Source organism: Danio rerio, chromosome 5 (genome assembly GCF_052040795.2).
Source record: "Danio rerio strain M-AB ecotype USA chromosome 5, GRCz13ab, whole genome shotgun sequence".
Lineage (NCBI taxonomy): Eukaryota > Metazoa > Chordata > Actinopteri > Cypriniformes > Danionidae > Danio > Danio rerio.
Genome location: NC_141025.1, coordinates 41928254 through 41947884, shown reverse-complemented (window position 1 = coordinate 41947884; position 19631 = coordinate 41928254). Strand labels below are relative to the sequence as shown.

The 19631-nt window shown below is 34.3% G+C and overlaps 2 protein-coding genes across 5 annotated transcripts in view; one reads left to right on the top strand and one right to left on the bottom strand.

Annotated features, from left to right (window-relative positions):
• Positions 1-19631, bottom strand: part of si:dkey-3h3.3 — a 150608-nt gene that overhangs the window by 94192 nt on the left and 36785 nt on the right. The window lies entirely within an intron of this gene.
• Positions 12349-17781, top strand: isl1a (ISL LIM homeobox 1a). Of its 2 annotated transcripts, none has more exons than XM_087251204.1 (6): positions 12349-12602; positions 13175-13364; positions 14032-14291; positions 15712-15995; positions 16330-16497; positions 16638-17644. In XM_087251204.1, exons 1-6 carry the CDS (start codon positions 12575-12577, stop codon positions 16752-16754), a joined length of 1047 nt encoding a protein of 348 aa, XP_087107330.1. In that variant the 5' UTR covers positions 12349-12574; the 3' UTR covers positions 16755-17644.

Genomic DNA, 19631 nt, shown 5'->3' with positions numbered 1-19631 from the left:
ACCACACTATCCACATTTTTTCCGAAGTTTAATGCAATTTTAGGCATTTAATTTTTGATTTGTCAACTTTAACTGCGGTTTGGTACTTTCACTTTCAATCAGAAACATTTTACGCATGCCCCCGTGACAAACGAGATATTAGATGCAAGTATGAACTGCTGGAAGAGTGTTGTTTGAATGGAATTTGATACCACATGCCGTATTGAAAAAAAAAAACTCCGCATTTCATGATACATGTGTCTGTGGTCCTCAGTAGGTGCAGAAAATAGTGTCAAACAACCATGTGTGTATGGACTATCCTGTCGTAAAACACGGCAAAAAATGTACACACTGTTTTTAGTTTGATTAAGGTGTTTACATGTCTGTACTACACTTCAATGATGCGACTAAAATCGGCATACTCCACGTCTTAATTCGATTTTTGTTTAGTTCGATTATGACTTTAGTCGGATTAAGGTAATCAAAAATTGCTGTTTACATGGTAGACCCTTAATCAGAGTATTGTCTTAATCGTATTAAAATCTGAGTATTAGTGTCTATGTAAACATACTCAATGACTGAGGAAATGCCAAAGTAATATAATTAAGTAAATCCTGCTCAATTTTTAATACTGGTGTTTTTATCACACACCCTGGCATTTCGCATTTTTATCAAACTACTGTTTTATCGTAGCTGTTGCTGTAATGTGTAACTTGCTGATTTATAACATGTTTAGGTAAAGCATTTGGTTTAAAGCATAGTTTAATAAAGTGCTACATCGCCTAAAGTCATGTACTGCTCGACTTTAAAAGTGCAAAAAAAGAATATGTTTACTATTTTTTTTATTTTATTTTAGCAGACAGATTATCCATCCCACAAATTTAAAGCTTAAATTTAAGGATTTGGTTCTAAAATTGAAAAGTATATTCTGATAATGCTTATATTGTTGAATCATACAAAAAAAAAAAAAAAAAACATTACTCAGCTGCGAACTGAATGAAGCCATCTTTTAAACAGATCCTTAGCCAGTATCTCCCACTTTGGTCAAACAAAAGAAAAAAAAGACAAGATAGCCACTGCCCGGGGCAGGCAGGACAGAGAGAGGTGTCAGTTTCACCAAGGTTACATGAAGCATGAAAGAAGCTTGTTGTTGGCAGAGAAGAATGCTTGGAGGGATTAACCTTTTCTAATTCTTCTCCTGTTCAATCTCTCCCTCTCTCCTCCACAGAAGACTGGGATGCCAGCCTGACTTTTCCTGACACGTGACAAGAGATGGCCTGTCATGTTAATGTACTGCTCCGGGCTGTCATGTAGCTAAACGTTTCCATTTCTCAGCTTGTAGTTCCTCCTCGATGCCCCGCCACACTACAGGTCTTTAGATCACCTGCAGGTATGCACTCTGTGGTAGGTAGGGAAATGAGAGGGGAAAAAGCCCTGAAAAAAAATCTTTTTTCACTGTCATCACTTTGAGGGCCTCTTAAAAGTGGCATTTGGCACTTTTTTTTTCTTTTTGCACAACAGGGACTGCAGCAGGCCAAATCATTGTTGAACAATAAAGATGCCTTATATAAAAAAAAGTCAAAAAGATCAACTTTTCCAATTCTTTAAGTTTTTTGGTCATCTTAAATGCCATTCTTTTTTGTTTTTGGTATGGCTATATGTAAATCAGAACTTAACATTTCTTTTTAACTTAAAAGCTTTTCAAACAGGGGGGGGGGGGGGGTGGGGGGGGGGGGCATGAGATGTTGTAAAATGACTTATATTGTACTACAGGGCTGTAAAATGCTTGATTCTGATTGGCTGAAGAACAGTCTAAGGTTTGCAGTTATCTTCAGGGAAATGAACATGACTGCTTCCAGTTCCATATAACTACACTAAATTATTTTACTTTATTTGCAGATTAATAACATAAAACATGAACAAACAGGCTTTGAATGAGAGGCGTAAGAAACTAATACAACACTGTAAAAGGTTCTGGCATGACTATTAAATTAGATAAAATATCCATTTCACAAAATTACATTCAAAAACTTACAAAATACAAAATAGACTTTACAATCAAAATTCCTTTAATTACAGTATATTATTGTAGATCATTTGTTTTTTTAAGAAATAAATTAGATAAATGTCAAATTACACAGAAAAATAAAAAATAAATTTATCATGATTACGTTGAGGTTTATCACCATAAATTTGTGTGTTATTTTATTGTTCTGTCCATTCATTAGTTTTCATTTTTAAAGTGCAGTTTTTCCATGTGCAATATCTATAAAATAATGAATAGGGAATGTAGCACTTTTTTTTTTTTTACTTTAAATACTTTAAGTATGCTTAAAGGATAATTGTTCTTTTTTACAGAAACAATCTTATATATAAAACTATATCAAATTCATAATACACTCTCAGAAATAAAGGTACGCGAGCTGTCACTGAGATAATACCTTTTCAAAAGGTACAAATTTGTACCTAAAAGGCCCATATTAATACCTCAAGGGTACATATTAGTACCGAAAATGTACAAAAGTGTTCCACTTAAAACTTGTAGGTACTAATATATACTTTTGAGGTACCAATATGGACCCTTCAAGTACAAATGTGCACCTTTTAAAAGGGTACCACCCCAGTGACAGCTCACGTACCTATATTTCTGAGAGTGTTCAAAAGACTACTGTCTGTGGATATACATTTTTATCATTTCCATCACTAGCACTCACACAAACAAAAAATGGACAAATGTAAGGAAATACAAAATCTGAACTGTCTAGGTGTGGTATCTAGTAGCCTGTAACCAGAATAGTTGACAAGTTTTTTTTAATTATTTGAAAATAATGCGCACTTTATTTTAATTTTACATGTTTATTTATTTATTTTGTTTATTAACGGTTGTGAATTGCATTATGGGGGTTTTATCTCTGCTCTTTTAATTTTTGATGTTGAAATTTTAACTCAGTTTAACAGAGTTACTTTTATTGATATTTTAGTAAGTTGAGACAATATTGTTTAAAAAATAATATATAGAGAACTAAGTTTGTAAAATGTACTGGCAACTTATTATCAGGTTTTTGTACCGTAATTTACAACACCAACCCAGACAATTTATTACTTCAAATTATTAAAAAGGTCAATAAAAACAAATATTTAAAACTTTTCAAAAAGCTTTTGGAGGAAAGATAAAGGTCCCATAATTTGATTCAAAAGCATAAATAAGTGGAAAAAACATGAATCACAAAATACAGAAATTTTTTTTTTACAGTGCATTTACAGTAGCGGTTACTTGCTATAACATGCATCCCCCAGTACCCCTACATTAAATGTAAACGACATACTGTATATTTCTATTTAATATGGCCAACTCGCACTGGACAAGGAGGGATGGTCTCCACATAATCTAGCAGAGAACGATCACCTTGCTGGACGGCTCATCCCATAATGCCTAGACAGCCACTCAAACTGAGAGAGCTTTTGAGAAGCTCTCGGCGCCAGTAGACAAACAAACCACTCCCTCAGCCTGATGCATCAGTCGACTGCACACTTACTGCTCCTCCCTGTCTGTCAGAGGACAGCAAAACCCCCATTTACTACACCCACAAATCCCTGCTAATCTGATGAAGAAAGCAGATTTGCTTTCCATTTGATGCAACATATCAGTTTGATTCAGCATTCGGTACACAATTAGAGACAGTTCAGAGAAAGTTGGATGAATGTGTCATGTCTATGTCAGTGCAATGTTAGAGTTATTCATACAAGGGAAAAAACAGTAAGAGATTGATAGACAAACCAGTGGTCTAGATGATGACTGAATATTCAGCAGTCATTAAACCAATATGAATATGTATTAAGAGTATAATTTTTGTACGTTTTTTGTTAATATGGCTGAAATTTGCATTAATAATATGTTAAGAGTATTCACTCTAATGGCACGTAAGTCACGTTTCGTTTTTGTGCATGCACGATGTGATGTAATGTCTGATGACTGAATGCATAATTCTTAATAAATCTTAATGATTTAGACACAGCAAATGAATTCACCAATAATAATAAGAAAGAACAATATGAACAGCTTGATTGTGATTAAATAGGAAGCCATTCAATTGCAAAGAAACTTCTAATAGGTCATTTACGGCACTAGTCTATTCAAATCAGTAAACAGCTGTATTAAACTGGCTGCGGCCTTGTGCCAATGCACACCTCCCACCAGTGCTGATATACAGCCATATCTCTCTGCTGCTCGTTGGATATTGCTCATATATATAGCAGTGGATATATTCAACTTGCTAAAGTGCTAAGTTGGAGCGACTGCGTTACATAGCACTGCAAAAATTCACCCCCACTTCTTCATGGAGCCAGGCCAGTCTCAAAAATAATACATTTACAAAATGAAATTCAAACATGCACAGCACAATACAAATCTACAAAAATCCAATTTGTAAATTTGTAAACATAATTTGTGAATTCACCAGTAAAATTCCTTTATACTTTAACCAGATGAACCGGATTTGTATATTTTGTAATCGTGTTTTGAATACGAATTGGATTTGTGTGATTTTGAATCGTGCTTTGAAATGTACGAATTGGATTTATGCATTTCCTAATTGTGTTTTGAATTTCACAAATTGGATCTGTGTTTATAAATCATATTTTTGACTTTAAAAATCGAATTTGTGGGTTTATGGATCATGTTTTGAATTTAGGAATTGGATATGTGTGTTTATGAATTGCATTTTAAATTTACGAATTGGATTTGTGTTTTTTCAAATTGTGTTTTTAGATTTTGTGAATGTGAATTTTGTTGTGGATCTGTGAATTGTATTTTGTAAATGTAATGTTTTTGAGATGTTTCTGATCAGGCTCCATACTTCTTTGGGTTGTATGGGGTTAATATCAACCAATGTTGGCATTGCATAACCAGTCTTCTTATTCTCAAAAATGTTATACTTATACTACTATAATAACTACTCTGTTACACAAAATACATTATTTGCTTCATAAACCCATAGCTCTCAATATTAATCCAAACTCACTTGGCCAAAGAAGAGCATATAACTTACTTTATCTAATTTTTCATCCTTAGGTTTATGAAGCACTATTGACAATCTACACTGCCCAAATAAAAAAAGCTCATTACAGACAGTTGAACATCTGAGCTGTTATTAGTGATCATTTTTGCTGTTGAGTATGAAATGTCTTTAAAAGTGTTGAAACTTGCCGTCAGCCATAGCCGTGGGCAAAAACCTACCCGAGGGACAAAACAAGAGGAGGTGGGAAGCATCACATATAATGGTCCCTGACACATCATCACCTTCATTGTGCATCTCAGGCCGACCGAAGCCCAGGCGAAAAGGTTTGCGGTGCTGGTGCCGAGTTTAGGCAGTAGTCCTGTACACAGACTCAGGAATACCATCTGTCACTCTGGTGTCAAGTGGCACTTGTCTTCAGTGATTAGCATTGCTGCTTCAGGTAGGCCATGACTAAGGCAACCATATGGTCTGTATGACCACATTGACCCAGATGAGATCTTCACCCCTCTGGCGTCTCAATGATGACACGGGAATGGACAGACTCATGACGGGTGGCATTCATTCTGACAGCTATCAAAAAATCAGGCAAGAATAAATGTAAACGAAAGACCTGGATAAGGCCTTCTAGAGATGTCTTCAGCAAATGAGGAGCAGATCAAGTCCTTGACTTTAAGAAAAGTATCATTGACACCGTATTCAAATCTGAGAGGTTGGCAGCAATAGCACTTCTGTTAATGATACCTATTAGTTATTGCTAATAATATACTTAATCTGCCTATAAGGAGATTGCCTGATCATGATTATATTCTTTAAAACATTTTCATCTTGATTTGCTAATAAAAATGACCCAAGGCCAAGGTCTTCAGTGTGGGCAGTGAGTGAAACTGCTTTCATTTCATTCTGGCTCAGACATAAATATGGCTGACAGCCAGTGTATTACAGCTGAAAGCAACAATATAAGCTATTCTGAGATCAGTACAAATATTGGTGATGTGCACAAAGTGCTGGATTTTGGAGCTTCTGACATATTTACAAGATAAAAAATAGCTAGTTAAACAAAAACTTTGTCATACAACAACAAACTTGGTTAACCTAAACAATTAAGTAATTTTCTTTAAATTTTACACCCTTAAAAACAGTCAATAATTTATTGAAATAGATGATTCCATTAACATCCATTAAAACTTTCCATTCCACTAAACATTATATATTAGTATAAAATGGTTCCTTAGATTATTAAAATTAATATATAATTTTTTTAATGTTTTTTGAATTAATTACAAATTGTTCTTGTTTTGTTGTGAACTTTAATTTTATCCATTTTAGTAATCTATTGATACCCTTTTTCCATTCCAAAAAAAAAAGGTATGTTAAACATTAATTATCATTTAAAGCATAATAAAAGTGATCGCCCTATTTTAAAATTGTTAATCACATCAAAACTCCAATTTATAAAAGTTCTTTGTTGTCATTGAAGGCTCCATAAAGAACATTTAACATTCATGAAATCCAATAATTTTACAAATTTGCAGTAGACAGGGTTCTTTACATTTTTAAAATGTTCTTCACACTAAGATAAACGGCCTTTAAGAAATGCATTCTCAATATGGTTCTTCTATGGCATTGGTGTGAAAAGATCTTTCTGTGACCTTTATGATTAAGAGTGGAAAAAATATTTAAAGAACTGCTAAAGATTCTTTTGGGATCCAAAAATAGTTTTTTCATTTTAGTACTTCAAAAACCTTTCGATTTTAATATAGCAAAGAAAATGCTAATAATCTAAAAAGCTGCTTTGAAAATACACAAATGTTTTTGCGTTTATTTTGTGTACAGTTTTTGGTGCATGTTTTTTAGAGCCACAGACAGCAACATATAACCTTAATGTTTAGGAATGAAAGCACACAAAATATTACAAACAAACCAGTGACACACTACAGCCTGTAGCTGTTTGAGTTAATTAAAGTGAACTGATTAGTATCAGACAAAGATCCTGAACAATCTGATAGCCATATGTCTCATCTGACTGAGGAGGTTAATTAGAAAAGCAATGGTCTATCAGTTTTCTGCAGCGACGCATGGAATGTAACAAACAAATAAACAAAAGCAGAACCCTAAAATGAAATGTTATATCAAGAACAACTTTATAGATATTGCACTATAGATGTGCAAAAGTAATGGAAGTGCAAAACAAACTCACCTATTTCAAGGAAGAAAAAAAAGATCCTTAAAAATGTATATTTTAGTTAGTCTGATGCTGACGATTCTTTCCTGATGGGTTTGTTACACCTTTTTGTATCCACATTTAGCATTGTAATCTTTTTAATAATCAAATGTTGCAACATTTCAATCCAAAACAATACATTTCTAAAATAAAGATATATAATCCAGCAGCTGCTTTCATAGTATTCCTCTGAAAAAACTCCATAAATGGAAAAAAATGCCATCTGTAGGCAATGGATACAGCACCTAACAATGACAAAATCACTGATGCCTCTGTCATTGTGAGAAGGCAGAAGCCTCTTTTTAAAGCTCACTGATTTCCCTGCTAAAATGTATGTGTTTTTAACACCGTTCCTCAGAACATGCTAAACTGTAATCATAACGAGTCATTTTCAAAGGCGGAGAAAATCTAGGATGGACACACACATGCACACACACACAGTTCCACAAACACAGTTGCTTAGTGTAAAGAGATCTCAGCTCGAAAAGAAAGCATTAGGTCTAAAGAAATGATGACACATGCACATACACACACACATGCACGCGCTGGCACAGAAGCACGCAAAGTAGCTGAAACGCTGCTCGTGCCATTCATCTCGAATGGACTCCTGCTGAGCTGTAAGAAGCGGCTACTGTGCTTGAAGGAGACTTCGGCATGGAATCTAACAAGCTAAATTTACAAGCACATTGAGACTTGTACTTCTCAAAATGGCTGAGAGAGCACACGCCGCTGTGCTCTTGAGAACAAAACCCTGCAACCATATAAACAATTCATTAAAGGAATCTAGAACTGGTAGTCGTGCCACACATAAAGACATATATATATATATATATATATATATATATATATGTAGGTACATTTCCCACTGAATGCACAGATCCAAGGTCTTCAGTCTTTGAGGCCGAGAGGTTGTACAAAGCAAATATCTCACAAAACAGATTTGCCCCTTTTTCTCCTTACCAAGGGAACTAATGCAAGCTATTGAACTGAATGACATTACATAAACCGCACTCTGTCAATAGCAGACATCCTTCAGGTTGTGCTCTATCCTCCATTACCTCTGAGAAGCTTGTTCCAAATTCAGCCAAGCTGGTGAAGGTGATCAATGAAACAGAGGTTAATGAGAGGTCAGGATGGGTGTCATACTTAATTTCAACGAGAAAGCCACAATGATTATCTTTACGCTACAGCTCTAACATTATCCTAATTTATACAGTTTATAAACTTCAAGAGAAAACTGTTAGAATAAAAGCTTTATTGTTTATAACCAGGAGCTAAATGTGATACATTTACTGTTTGTGGATAAGAACAATATTTGCTGTTAGGATAGAGTATAGTTGTGTTATTCTGTGAATATAAAATCCACAAACGTCTTGTGCCACTTCCTCCTGAGCTGTTGTCCAGTGATTATATACTGTAAGAATGGCTGGTAGTCTCATAGAGAATATGACAAAGGATAACATGACTCCTTCAAGCCTAACAGCAAATAATTGTTGTTCTGAGACTGATGTATGACTTTAAAGCTATTTGCACAAGTAATGTTATGATCTGAGGCATTATATTGTTTAAGTTCTCAGAAATTCATCTGGGAATTTGTTTTAACGTAATAAGAAGGAACATCATAGAATTAGTCTGGGATAAGATTATTTGTGTTTATGCATTTGAACTATGATGACTTTTTGGTAAGGCACTGCAGACAGGAAAACAACTGTGAAAACAACACAGTATGCAATTTCCTACCCATTAAACAGACTTTAAAGCATGAGTTTTGAGTTAAATCTTATAAAAATTTTTAATGATTTCATTTATATTTAGTTTATTATAATTTATAATATAAAAATATATTGATTTATAGGTCCACACCTGCATATCTTTTTATAATTTCTGTATTATTATTGAATAATGTGAACATTTTTATGATTTATGTCCAATTTTCTGTCTTTTAGATACACACACACACACACACACGCGCGCGCACACAGACACACACACACACGTGCCTGTGAGTGAGTGATAGAGAAAGAGAGTGAGTGTAATATTATGTATATCATGTAATATATTGTTAATATATTGTTAGAGTTAATTTGTAATATATTGTAAATATACTGATTATTATTGTTTTTATTAATGTTTTATCCTAAAATGTTGATTGTTAAATGTAGTTTAATTTATAACAATAGAAATAATAATAAATCAAAATAATCATATGAGATGAATTAATTGAATAATAACATGATATATTGAATTATAATGTGATATTGAATAATAACATGATATATTGAATAATAACATGATATATTGAATTATAATGTGATATTGAATAATAACATGATATATTGAATAATAACATGATATATTGAATTATAATGTGATATTGAATAATAACATGATATATTGAATAATAACATGATATATTGAATTATAATGTGATATTGAATAATTACATGATATATTGAATTATAATGTGATGTTGAATAATAACATGATATATTGAATAATAATATGATATTTTGAATAATAATGTGATATTGAATAATAATATGATATATTATTTATATTTTTATTTAATTATTATATGTATATATCTTTTACTACTACTACTACTGTTTATTGTGAAAGAGTAAGAGAGAGTTCATATTTAATATATTGTAATATATTGTTAATATATTGTAATAGCTAATATGTAATATATTGTAAATATATTGATTATTATTGTTTTATTTATTAATGTTTTATCCTAAAATGTTGATTGTTAAATGTACAGTTTATTCTGATTTATTTATTTATGTTTTTTATGGATATATAATGATATATTGAAAAATAATGTGATACACTGAATAACAATGTGATATATTGAATAACAATTTGCTATATTATTTATAATTTTATTTAATTATTATATGTATATATCTTTTTTACTACTACTGTTTACTGTGTGTGTGTGTGTGTGTGTGTGTGTGTGTGTGTGTGTGTGTGTGTGAGAGAGAGAGAGAGAGAGAGAGAGAGAGAGAGAGAGAGAGAGAAAGAGAAAGAGAGAGAGAGAGAGAGAGAGAGAGAGAGAGAGAGAGAGAGAGAGAGAGAGAGAGAGAGAGAGAGAGAGAGAGACAGAGACAGAGAGAGAGATTTAAGAGAGAGTATTAAAGTGTTTTTCCATGGTCAATTCATAATTTATACTGGCAAATGTGGTGATGGAAGACAGCATAAAAATGCATTACTTTACTTTAGCAAAATCAGTCAACTGCAGTTTGTTGCAAAATGTTAAAATTCTTGCTTACCTGAACTGTTTCTTTCTTTACTAAGACCGATGAATATTGTTGAGGAATACACATTCACAATTCACATTTTTCCTCATGCTACATGATGCTTTTTGATGCGCCATGTTGAATCAAATACGCAAAAGCGCAATGCAAATAAAGAGTCATTCTTCATGAGTATATTCTGCTGGATATCAAAACAATTGGATATATGGATTTGATGAATTATGGTGACATATTGTACACCAATACAAATGGATACACAAACAAATCGCAATTATCTGTTAAACACACTGTCTCGTTCTTAAATATTTTGGCATTAAAGGTGTTGCATAGAATTTGCTCGAATTTAGTGGACAATAACATGTTTGATGTTCAAAAATATTTCAAAAACAACAGAGCAAATGGTGTTCCTCAAACAGTAGCAACTGAGACATACTGTGATCTTACAAATATGAGGCAGAAACATGATGCACATAAACAGCTGTAGCAGAAACAAAGCTTTACACGTTTTCAACTGTTTATTTCAAATGGGGTTTTTAATTCTCAAATATTCAACAAACAACTTGACGTGTTTGTCCAGCAGAATTAGGAATTAATGCAAGCCCTCGCCCATGTTTGCATATGTCTTTGTTTGGTGATTCTGCTTTGGGTCATATTTCTAACACAAGAGGGCGTGTTTGTGCCTGTTATAGCGATGCTCGGTTGCCTGTAACCCGGCTGTCATATCTCGGCCACTGTTTTGTCCTGGCCATCACTGTCAGTGAGGACGTACAGATTCATTTTTGTGTTTTTTTTTTTTTTTTGTCAATTAAGATTAATCTATATAAATCAAATGTTGTTAATAAATACAAACCAAGACAACAATGAAATGCAATACTACTCTGGGCTGTTTGAGCTCGTAGTTTAGCTCATATAGATCTATAGATCAAATAATTATTTTTCCTCTTGCCTCTGTAAAAGGCGCAGGTGATTTGGCAGCTCTGTAGTATATTCTGCCTGTTTGTTCAACCAATCCTTCTCTTACATTGAGATTATATTACCACGTGCCTCGCGCAGTTTAAAACGGTCATTATCTGCAATTATGTGCTGTAATTGCGTTTTAGTTTGAATAGCGACAAGCCTGAAATGTGCCATCGATTTCAATCGTGTTATGCACCCCTGTGTGCAACTGCCTAAATACGGATTTGCGCCTTTCCCTCTGAAAATCTGAACACTGGTCGAGAGGGATTGTCCATCAACCCAAAATGTCCATCAGACCAAAAACAGATTAACTTTTGTGATTTCATAAAGAAAACAGATTTATCAAAACGACTTGATGTAAATTGTTCTACATTAATATTCAGCTTCAGTTTAGTATCCATTTAATTCTAATGTTTAATGTTGAATGTTTACAAAACCGCGGTGCATTTCCATAACTGTTATTTTTCCAGTTTTTAAACTATGTTTTCATGAATGTAACACCTGCTTTAAATAGGCTACACATTTAAATTTCCTGCTCAAAATAGAGAATAATTAATTGTAAATAGCCTGATATAAAAGTAGCCTACGGGCTAGCTAAAAAAAAACAGATAAACGGATAAATAAACAGTTCTAAAGTTAATGTTTTCATTATTATTTGTTTCAATTATTGTTATTATTATTATTATTATTATTATCATCATCATCATTATTATTAAGATTAGTTTTAACATCTTGCGGATCTAAAAACGTATGAATGAAATACGAAAGGCAAAATGCAAGAACCCATCGGCCTGGGCACCGAACAGCTGGTCGTCTTTCCATAACCAATCAGCTTCTCATAAAGGTGACGTATGAGTGTCCTACGTCAGACCAATAGAGAGAGAGAGAGAAGAGCTGAAGCCGGCGGAGTTTCAGAGAGGGAGAGAGGGATAGGGACAAGAGTGGCCCATCAATACAGTGACCAAACACCGGAGCTCAACACACACCCCTAACTCTAATCGCAAGCATCTCGATTTCGGGAAGTCCTGCAACACCTCGAACCCTCGGCCACTTTCCCACCTTCACAGATAAAAACACGGGCACTAAGGGCCTTCTGTCCGGTTTTAAAAGTGGACCTAACACCGCCTTACTTTCTTGACATGGGAGACATGGGGGATCCACCGAAAAGTAAGTTAAGCTTTATTGTTTATTTACGTGTCTGTTGACAGTTGACATTCTAATCGGCGAATATTTAACAAAGCATGTCTGCATGTCGATTATTTTTTTATAATTTTAGGAGTTTGTTTCGCGTTGTGAAAAGTTTAAAAGTTCTGAACAGATAATGACAAGCCGCTGTTAGGACCAATACACAAGTTTAAATCACTACTAGGACTTAAAAGAAAAATAACATTTAATATTTGAACATTTATTATTTTCTATTTATTATTATCATCATTATTATTATTATTATTAATAATAGCCTATTAATAATGGCATTATAACAACAACAACAGTAATTATAATGCTTATCTTGGTTCTACTGTGACATACTTTTCCTTTTTAAATTTTCATAAACACCGTTATCATCACAATGTCACATTGTCTTTAATTTTACACAGAGATTAATGATATAACACTGATCAAAATAAGGCAGTTTTACACTTTTACAAATAGCCTAACACTTTTAGGTTGTCTGATCATTGCTTTAAAAAAATATTAACACAACTTTTCTATGCCTTCTTTCTTCCTTATTCATTTAGAAAAGCGTCTAATCTCGTTGTGTGTCGGCTGTGGGAATCAAATCCATGACCAGTATATTCTGCGCGTGTCGCCGGATCTGGAGTGGCACGCGGCGTGTTTGAAATGTGCAGAATGTAACCAGTATCTGGACGAGTCCTGTACATGTTTTGTGCGAGACGGGAAAACTTACTGTAAACGGGACTACATCAGGTAACGCAGATTAATTAGGTCATGTTTTAGTTTTCTAGTGTGTATGACTGAATGACAGTAACCTCTTGTTATTAATTGCTGCATTACGGCAGCATGCTGTCATTCATTTTTTTTTGTAGTACTGGACAGCACCTATATGCTAATCTCCTGTCTTAAATGAGACTGCAGCGCAATTACTTTAAAATTATTGTGGAGCTTTGTTCATATCAAGACTGTGGCATTACAGCATTTATCTGTGAAATTTCATATTATTTTTGACAGTACGGAATTTTAGAAGCCACTGTTATGTTAAGGATAAACAACAATGTTGATAAACATGCACAATACTCTAAAGAGAAATGTAATTATTATTATTATTATTATTACTATTATAATTATTATTTTAAATAATATTATAAAAATGAATTTCGGTATTTGTTAAATCCTTAACTGACTAAATAACGAAATAAATTATAAAGTATTTGTCTTTAGATATATAGTCTATTTTAAATATTTGCATTTGTTGTTTAGATTACAATTATGTGCATTTCGGTTACCATAGGCTGTACATTTTATTGCAATTGTTGTCAAATCGAGTAAGCTAGCTGTTAATTTTTTTAATGATGCCATTATTTTTATTTATAGAAACACAAAACACATTATAATGTTTCTTTCTTTTCTCTTATAGGTTATACGGGATCAAATGTGCAAAATGCAACATCGGTTTCAGCAAGAATGACTTTGTGATGAGAGCACGTTCGAAGGTTTATCATATTGAGTGTTTTAGATGTGTGGCGTGTAGTCGGCAGCTCATCCCAGGAGATGAGTTCGCTCTGCGGGAAGACGGGCTCTTCTGCAGGGCCGACCATGACGTGGTGGAGCGGGCAACAATGGGTGCTGGTGACCCATTAAGCCCATTACATCCGGCGAGACCTTTACAAATGGCAGGTAGGCATTGCATTCTACTACAACTAACAAAGCATTGTTTGCTCGAGGACTCAGGGTTTATTTGTCTTGGGAAGGAATTTCTATAGAGCCAAATCTACTCAGAAGATTTAGGCTAGTATTTTTAGCATGTTTTAAGATAAACACAAATGTTTAAGATGACATTATATTGCTGCATTCCGAGATTTATGATGAATGAATGCTGGCTCATAACCATCCGTGAATGATTATTTTATTAACAAGCTAAACCACAAGCGTGTGGTGGTTTGATAGTATACCCGCTTTATTTTTCTTGTTTGTCTGTTATTGAATTCAGCAATTCATGCATGAAATAGATATTCTCTGCTGATTAGAGGCCAACCACGCGACAATGTCAGCTTGTGCATGTACTTGAGAAATAAAGAAGATCCATTCACAAATAAATACAAAGAAAACGTAATTCAATCCTAAATGTTGATATGCTATAGAAATATTATAGCACAATATTATGTGTTTGTGTAATTACATATGAACGAGCATTTGATTTTTTTTACTCTTTTAATATATGCGTTTTAAATTATTATGCTTTTACAAACCAGTGTCAACCATGAGAAATATTCCGCATTTAAGAACAGTCTAAATAAAAAAGCATCGAGTTTTAACATTAAAAATAAATTAATTAATTAATACCCGCAGTATGGTAGGCTACTACTGTGTTTTATTTCATTTACTGCATTAATGCCTCCTATTTGGTTAATTTCTTATAAAATAATAATCTTAATTATATGGTGCAGTTGTTAATGCAGGTTTATTGATAACCAGCAGCTTTAAAGTAATGTCATGGGCAGCACACCGCGCGCACCTGAATATTTAAAATTCAGAGGTATGCACAGATTGGTTTAATTAAGTGTCGTAAACCTATCTGGGTCATACGCGCCCTTCACAATTTACTGCATGCAGAAGGAACATATAATTGCAAGAAAAGGGATTGCGATCATGGCTGCGTTTCAAACTTATTAAAAGGAAGCTCTCTTAGTCATAATACATACAGAAAAAATACTACATCAGTGAAGGACCAAAGTTCTATATAGAAATAATTGCTAAAGGATATATTTTTATGCGTATGGAGTGATTTCCTCTTAATACCGGTCTCTTAAACAGATCATAAATTATATGCTGAAAATAATAGTACTCCCTTTTCATGAGTGATTGTTTTTAAATGTATTATTATTGTTGTTATAGTCTATGGGCTACATTATTATTTGCCTATTATTTCACATAAGTTAATCCACCGTAGATGGGCCTCGGAGACAACTGAGTTAAAATAATTAACAGCTGACCGCTTAACATATGTGCATTTTTTTACAAATGTAAAACATCATACAACAGCTCTTTGCATTTAATATTTATTTATTTTTGTTTGTTTCGTAATTTTATGCAGCAGAGCCCATTTCGGCACGTCAGCCTGCGCTTCGACCTCATGTGCACAAGCAACCTGAGAAAACAACCCGCGTCCGGACAGTCCTCAACGAAAAACAGCTCCATACCTTGAGGACTTGTTACAATGCCAACCCTCGACCCGACGCCCTCATGAAAGAGCAGCTCGTTGAGATGACGGGTCTTAGTCCGAGAGTCATCAGGGTTTGGTTTCAAAACAAGCGCTGCAAGGATAAAAAGAGGAGCATACTGATGAAGCAACTCCAGCAGCAGCAACCCAACGACAAAACGGTAAGACTGGTGGCGCTTCAGTACAAAATTAATAAACTCTTTAGTTCTTTAGTTTCTGTAATCAAGTCAAACAAGTTCCCTTTGCAGTGCTATTACAAAAAAAAAAAAAAAAAAAACAGAATATCTGGAAGCATCTCCATTTTCTAAAATTAAAAGTTTGTGTGTATATTAATAAGCTTTATAAGGAAATCATTCCATGTGTGACAATTTTTGTTTTATTTAAAAACATCAAACTTTTTAGATTCTTAGACTTCACATGATACGTTTTTGTAATAGGCTACGTCGCTTGAACTCTATTTATGGCTGAATATAAATCATTCGCGTTCATCTGCAGAACATCCAGGGGATGACAGGTACTCCAATGGTGGCGACCAGTCCAGAGAGACACGACGGTGGTTTGCAGGCAAACCAAGTGGAGGTGCAGAGTTACCAACCGCCTTGGAAAGTCCTAAGTGACTTCGCACTGCAGAGTGACATCGACCAGCCTGCTTTCCAACAACTGGTAAGTGCGCAAACCTGTGCGTAAAGACATAATTCCAGTAGCGGTTTTAAACCACCGCTAATGCTTTTAATACTATGAAAAGAATTAATAACAAATATCCAAAACAAGAATAATAACAAACAACATTTTTGTCGTTTTAGGTTAATTTTTCTGAAGGTGGTCCAGGCTCAAACTCCACAGGGAGCGAGGTCGCGTCAATGTCCTCGCAACTGCCAGATACACCAAACAGCATGGTAGCGAGTCCTATAGAGGCCTAGGCGAGTGGATTATCTCCTGCATCTGAAGTTTGCGAAAGGACGTGTCCGGGAACCAATCTCAGAGAGAGGCTCGTGAAGTTTCTTCCATCCCTATTTCATTTAGGGCCGCTTCTGAATAAAAGCCCATCCTCCGACTGCACGAGGCCTCTATATCGAAACAACCTTTGGTTGTATTTATACACTGTGATGACAATCGTGGGATTTAAACACACTCTGACCGGGCAAGTCCAACGAGTGTTGCGAAAAGACCATTTAAAGTTGCAGACTCCAGCGAAAGTGGACCCTGCCGGCGCACATATTCACATACCGAACCTGACATGATCATTGCAGTGCTCCGCGGCCGAGTGGACCTGGTCGGCTACACTTTTGCCAAATACCCCTCCACACTTTTCCCACTTTTATGACAAATCAATGGACCTCTACGGATATAAGACGCAAGAGAACTTAGTCTAATATATTCATTCATATATAGTCTACTTCTGTGCGCAACGTAAGTAGCCTATAATGAAACCATGACTGTTTATTCTGTTTCTATAAAAGATCGAGACGGACTATACTTGCTCACAAATAAGGGTATGGCAGCCGAGGTCTACTGCGATTACAGTTTTGTTATATGGTCTCTTTTGAAGCCCAAGTACTAAGGCATTGCAACAAGGTATACCTCTATTTTGCCACAAGCTGTGTGGGAATTTCATGTGTTCGTGTCCGTCCAAGAAGTTTTTTTTCTTTCCCAAAGATGTGTATAGGTTTAATTTAAGTTAATATGACTGACTAGTTCTGGAGGTTTTGTTTCGTTCCTGTATTACAAAATATTTTATTATTTATTGTCAAAAGACATGCCACTTTTGTGTACTTTTACTTGCTGAAGAAGTAAAAAAGGAGGAAAAGAATATTGTCGACTCCGAATGATCTATCATAAATTGACGTGTCCTGTCGTTTGATCAAAGACTGATGTAAGAACAACGCCATATGTAGAGTTATCTTCAGGAAAATCTTGATCAATAAAAATCTGACGTGTACTGTAAGTAAACGGTCGGACACGTGCAGCTTTCTTAAATATGACCACCGTGTAGTTTATTTGTTTATCGCATGTCAGTTTGTGTTTATTACACAGACTGAAGGAAATAGGCAAGAGAAAACAAAATAGCCTAGTTCTCCTATGATCATATAATCTGGTTAACAGCACAGCAGGCCAAAGCACCCTTAAAGAGACAGGTCACCCCAAAATCAAAATTGGCATATTACTAAATTATTATTTTATTATCCATATTATGTAATTACTGACTGACAGAGAAAACAAACAAATAATAAATAAAATCAAGAATTCGTTTATGAACCTCAACAGATGGTGTTTCATCACTGAGAATAACTATGAATATAAGACATCCCAGTGTTATTTATACGCTTCTAATTCTGCAGCCAGCTTGTACAAACAGTTAAAAACAGAATTAAGCATCAAAACAGAGCTGTCCTGACTTTGAGGAAATCATCTTAGTTGTTGGTAAAGTGACCTTGACAATGCCTCTTTGCAGGGCCGAGGACTCTGGGCATTATTCACGAAGCTTCCTTTTAGCTAAACAGATGCTGCAAATTGAGATGATTCAGATGCTTGAAAAGCTTATTTATTATGCTATAAATTACCTTTGCAATACAAACATATTATTATTCTATACTATAGCAAAGTAAAGACTAAAAGTAGGCTAAAAGACTGGGTTTATCATCTAAGGATGAATTTTCTATTTGCATCTGATTAAACTTATTTTCATAAAGTTCTATTTGTATTATATTTTTGGTATGCTTTAGAAGAAAAAAAAACATTACAAATGTCAACAGAAAATATCAAAGTATAACTACAATAACTACAATAATTTCTTAATATAACAACACTCAGCAAAAGTAGTTTAGGTATGCTTTAGGAAAAAGTATGACTTTGAATATTAAGTATTTAAAATATTAAATATTTAAGACTTAATACACCACAATAAGATAATATTGTAATGCCAAAAGCGCAAATCTTTACTCATTTGTCAATGTGTGTAAAAAGTTGTTTTGGCATGTCATGCAAGTAATTTTTTATTTTATTGTCTGTTTTAGCGACAAAATTCACTGAAAATTTAATTTAAGTTTTATATAGATCAAGAACTATTTTTGGCTTGATTTAAAACCAATTTAAATAGATGTCTTTTCATTTTAATTGACTTTGTTTTATATAAATATAAAAAAAACAGGTTAAGTTGCCTAAGAGATAATGCTAAAAAAGTGCATTGAATAAAAATGGCCTAAAAATAAGACATAATTTTGTAAAAGCAGGGTAAGTTATATGAAGAAATTTCAGTAAATTAAATGTTTTGTCATCAATTTCCAATGTTATTTTGGGAGAACGTGCCATCTGTTGTTATCGATAAAACAGTAGCCGACTTTCACAGCCCAACACCTATGACAGCCAGCTCCATTCAGCTGGAACTGTGGCTCATTGCACATTGGGATTCATTGAATCACAAGTTGGTGAGTCAGAAGAGCTGTCAATTTCACCATGATTGAAAAACAACACATGCGAGCGTGAAAGCAAATAGGGTAAAAAACACCCAAATTTGTGATGCTTGACTGTTTAGGTCATTTGTTGAGCAACACATTGAATAGCATGGAAGTTTTGTGAAGTAGGGATCCCCTGTTTAAAATGTCAGCCCTTTTCTCTAGTCCTCTACAGTGAGAAGAAGGCCGTTGGGTAGCACAAAGCCTCCTGATAGAATGGTTCCCAAAGCTGGTCGAGCCTCCCGGACTGCATTCAGCTTGTGACTTGCTGGAACAAAAGCAGCACTGTACCTGGAGGAGGCTCCATGGAACAATCACAGTCTCCTGGATGAGACCCGATTGCAT

Excerpts from the sequence above, each read along its gene's own strand:
- isl1a (XM_087251204.1), top strand. The coding sequence starts at position 12,575 with ATGGGAGACATGGGGGATCCACCGAAAA. Across the intron at positions 15,996-16,329 it reads AGCAACCCAACGACAAAACG|AACATCCAGGGGATGACAGG; the intron begins GTAAGACTGGTG and ends GTTCATCTGCAG. Across the intron at positions 16,498-16,637 it reads AGCCTGCTTTCCAACAACTG|GTTAATTTTTCTGAAGGTGG; the intron begins GTAAGTGCGCAA and ends TTGTCGTTTTAG.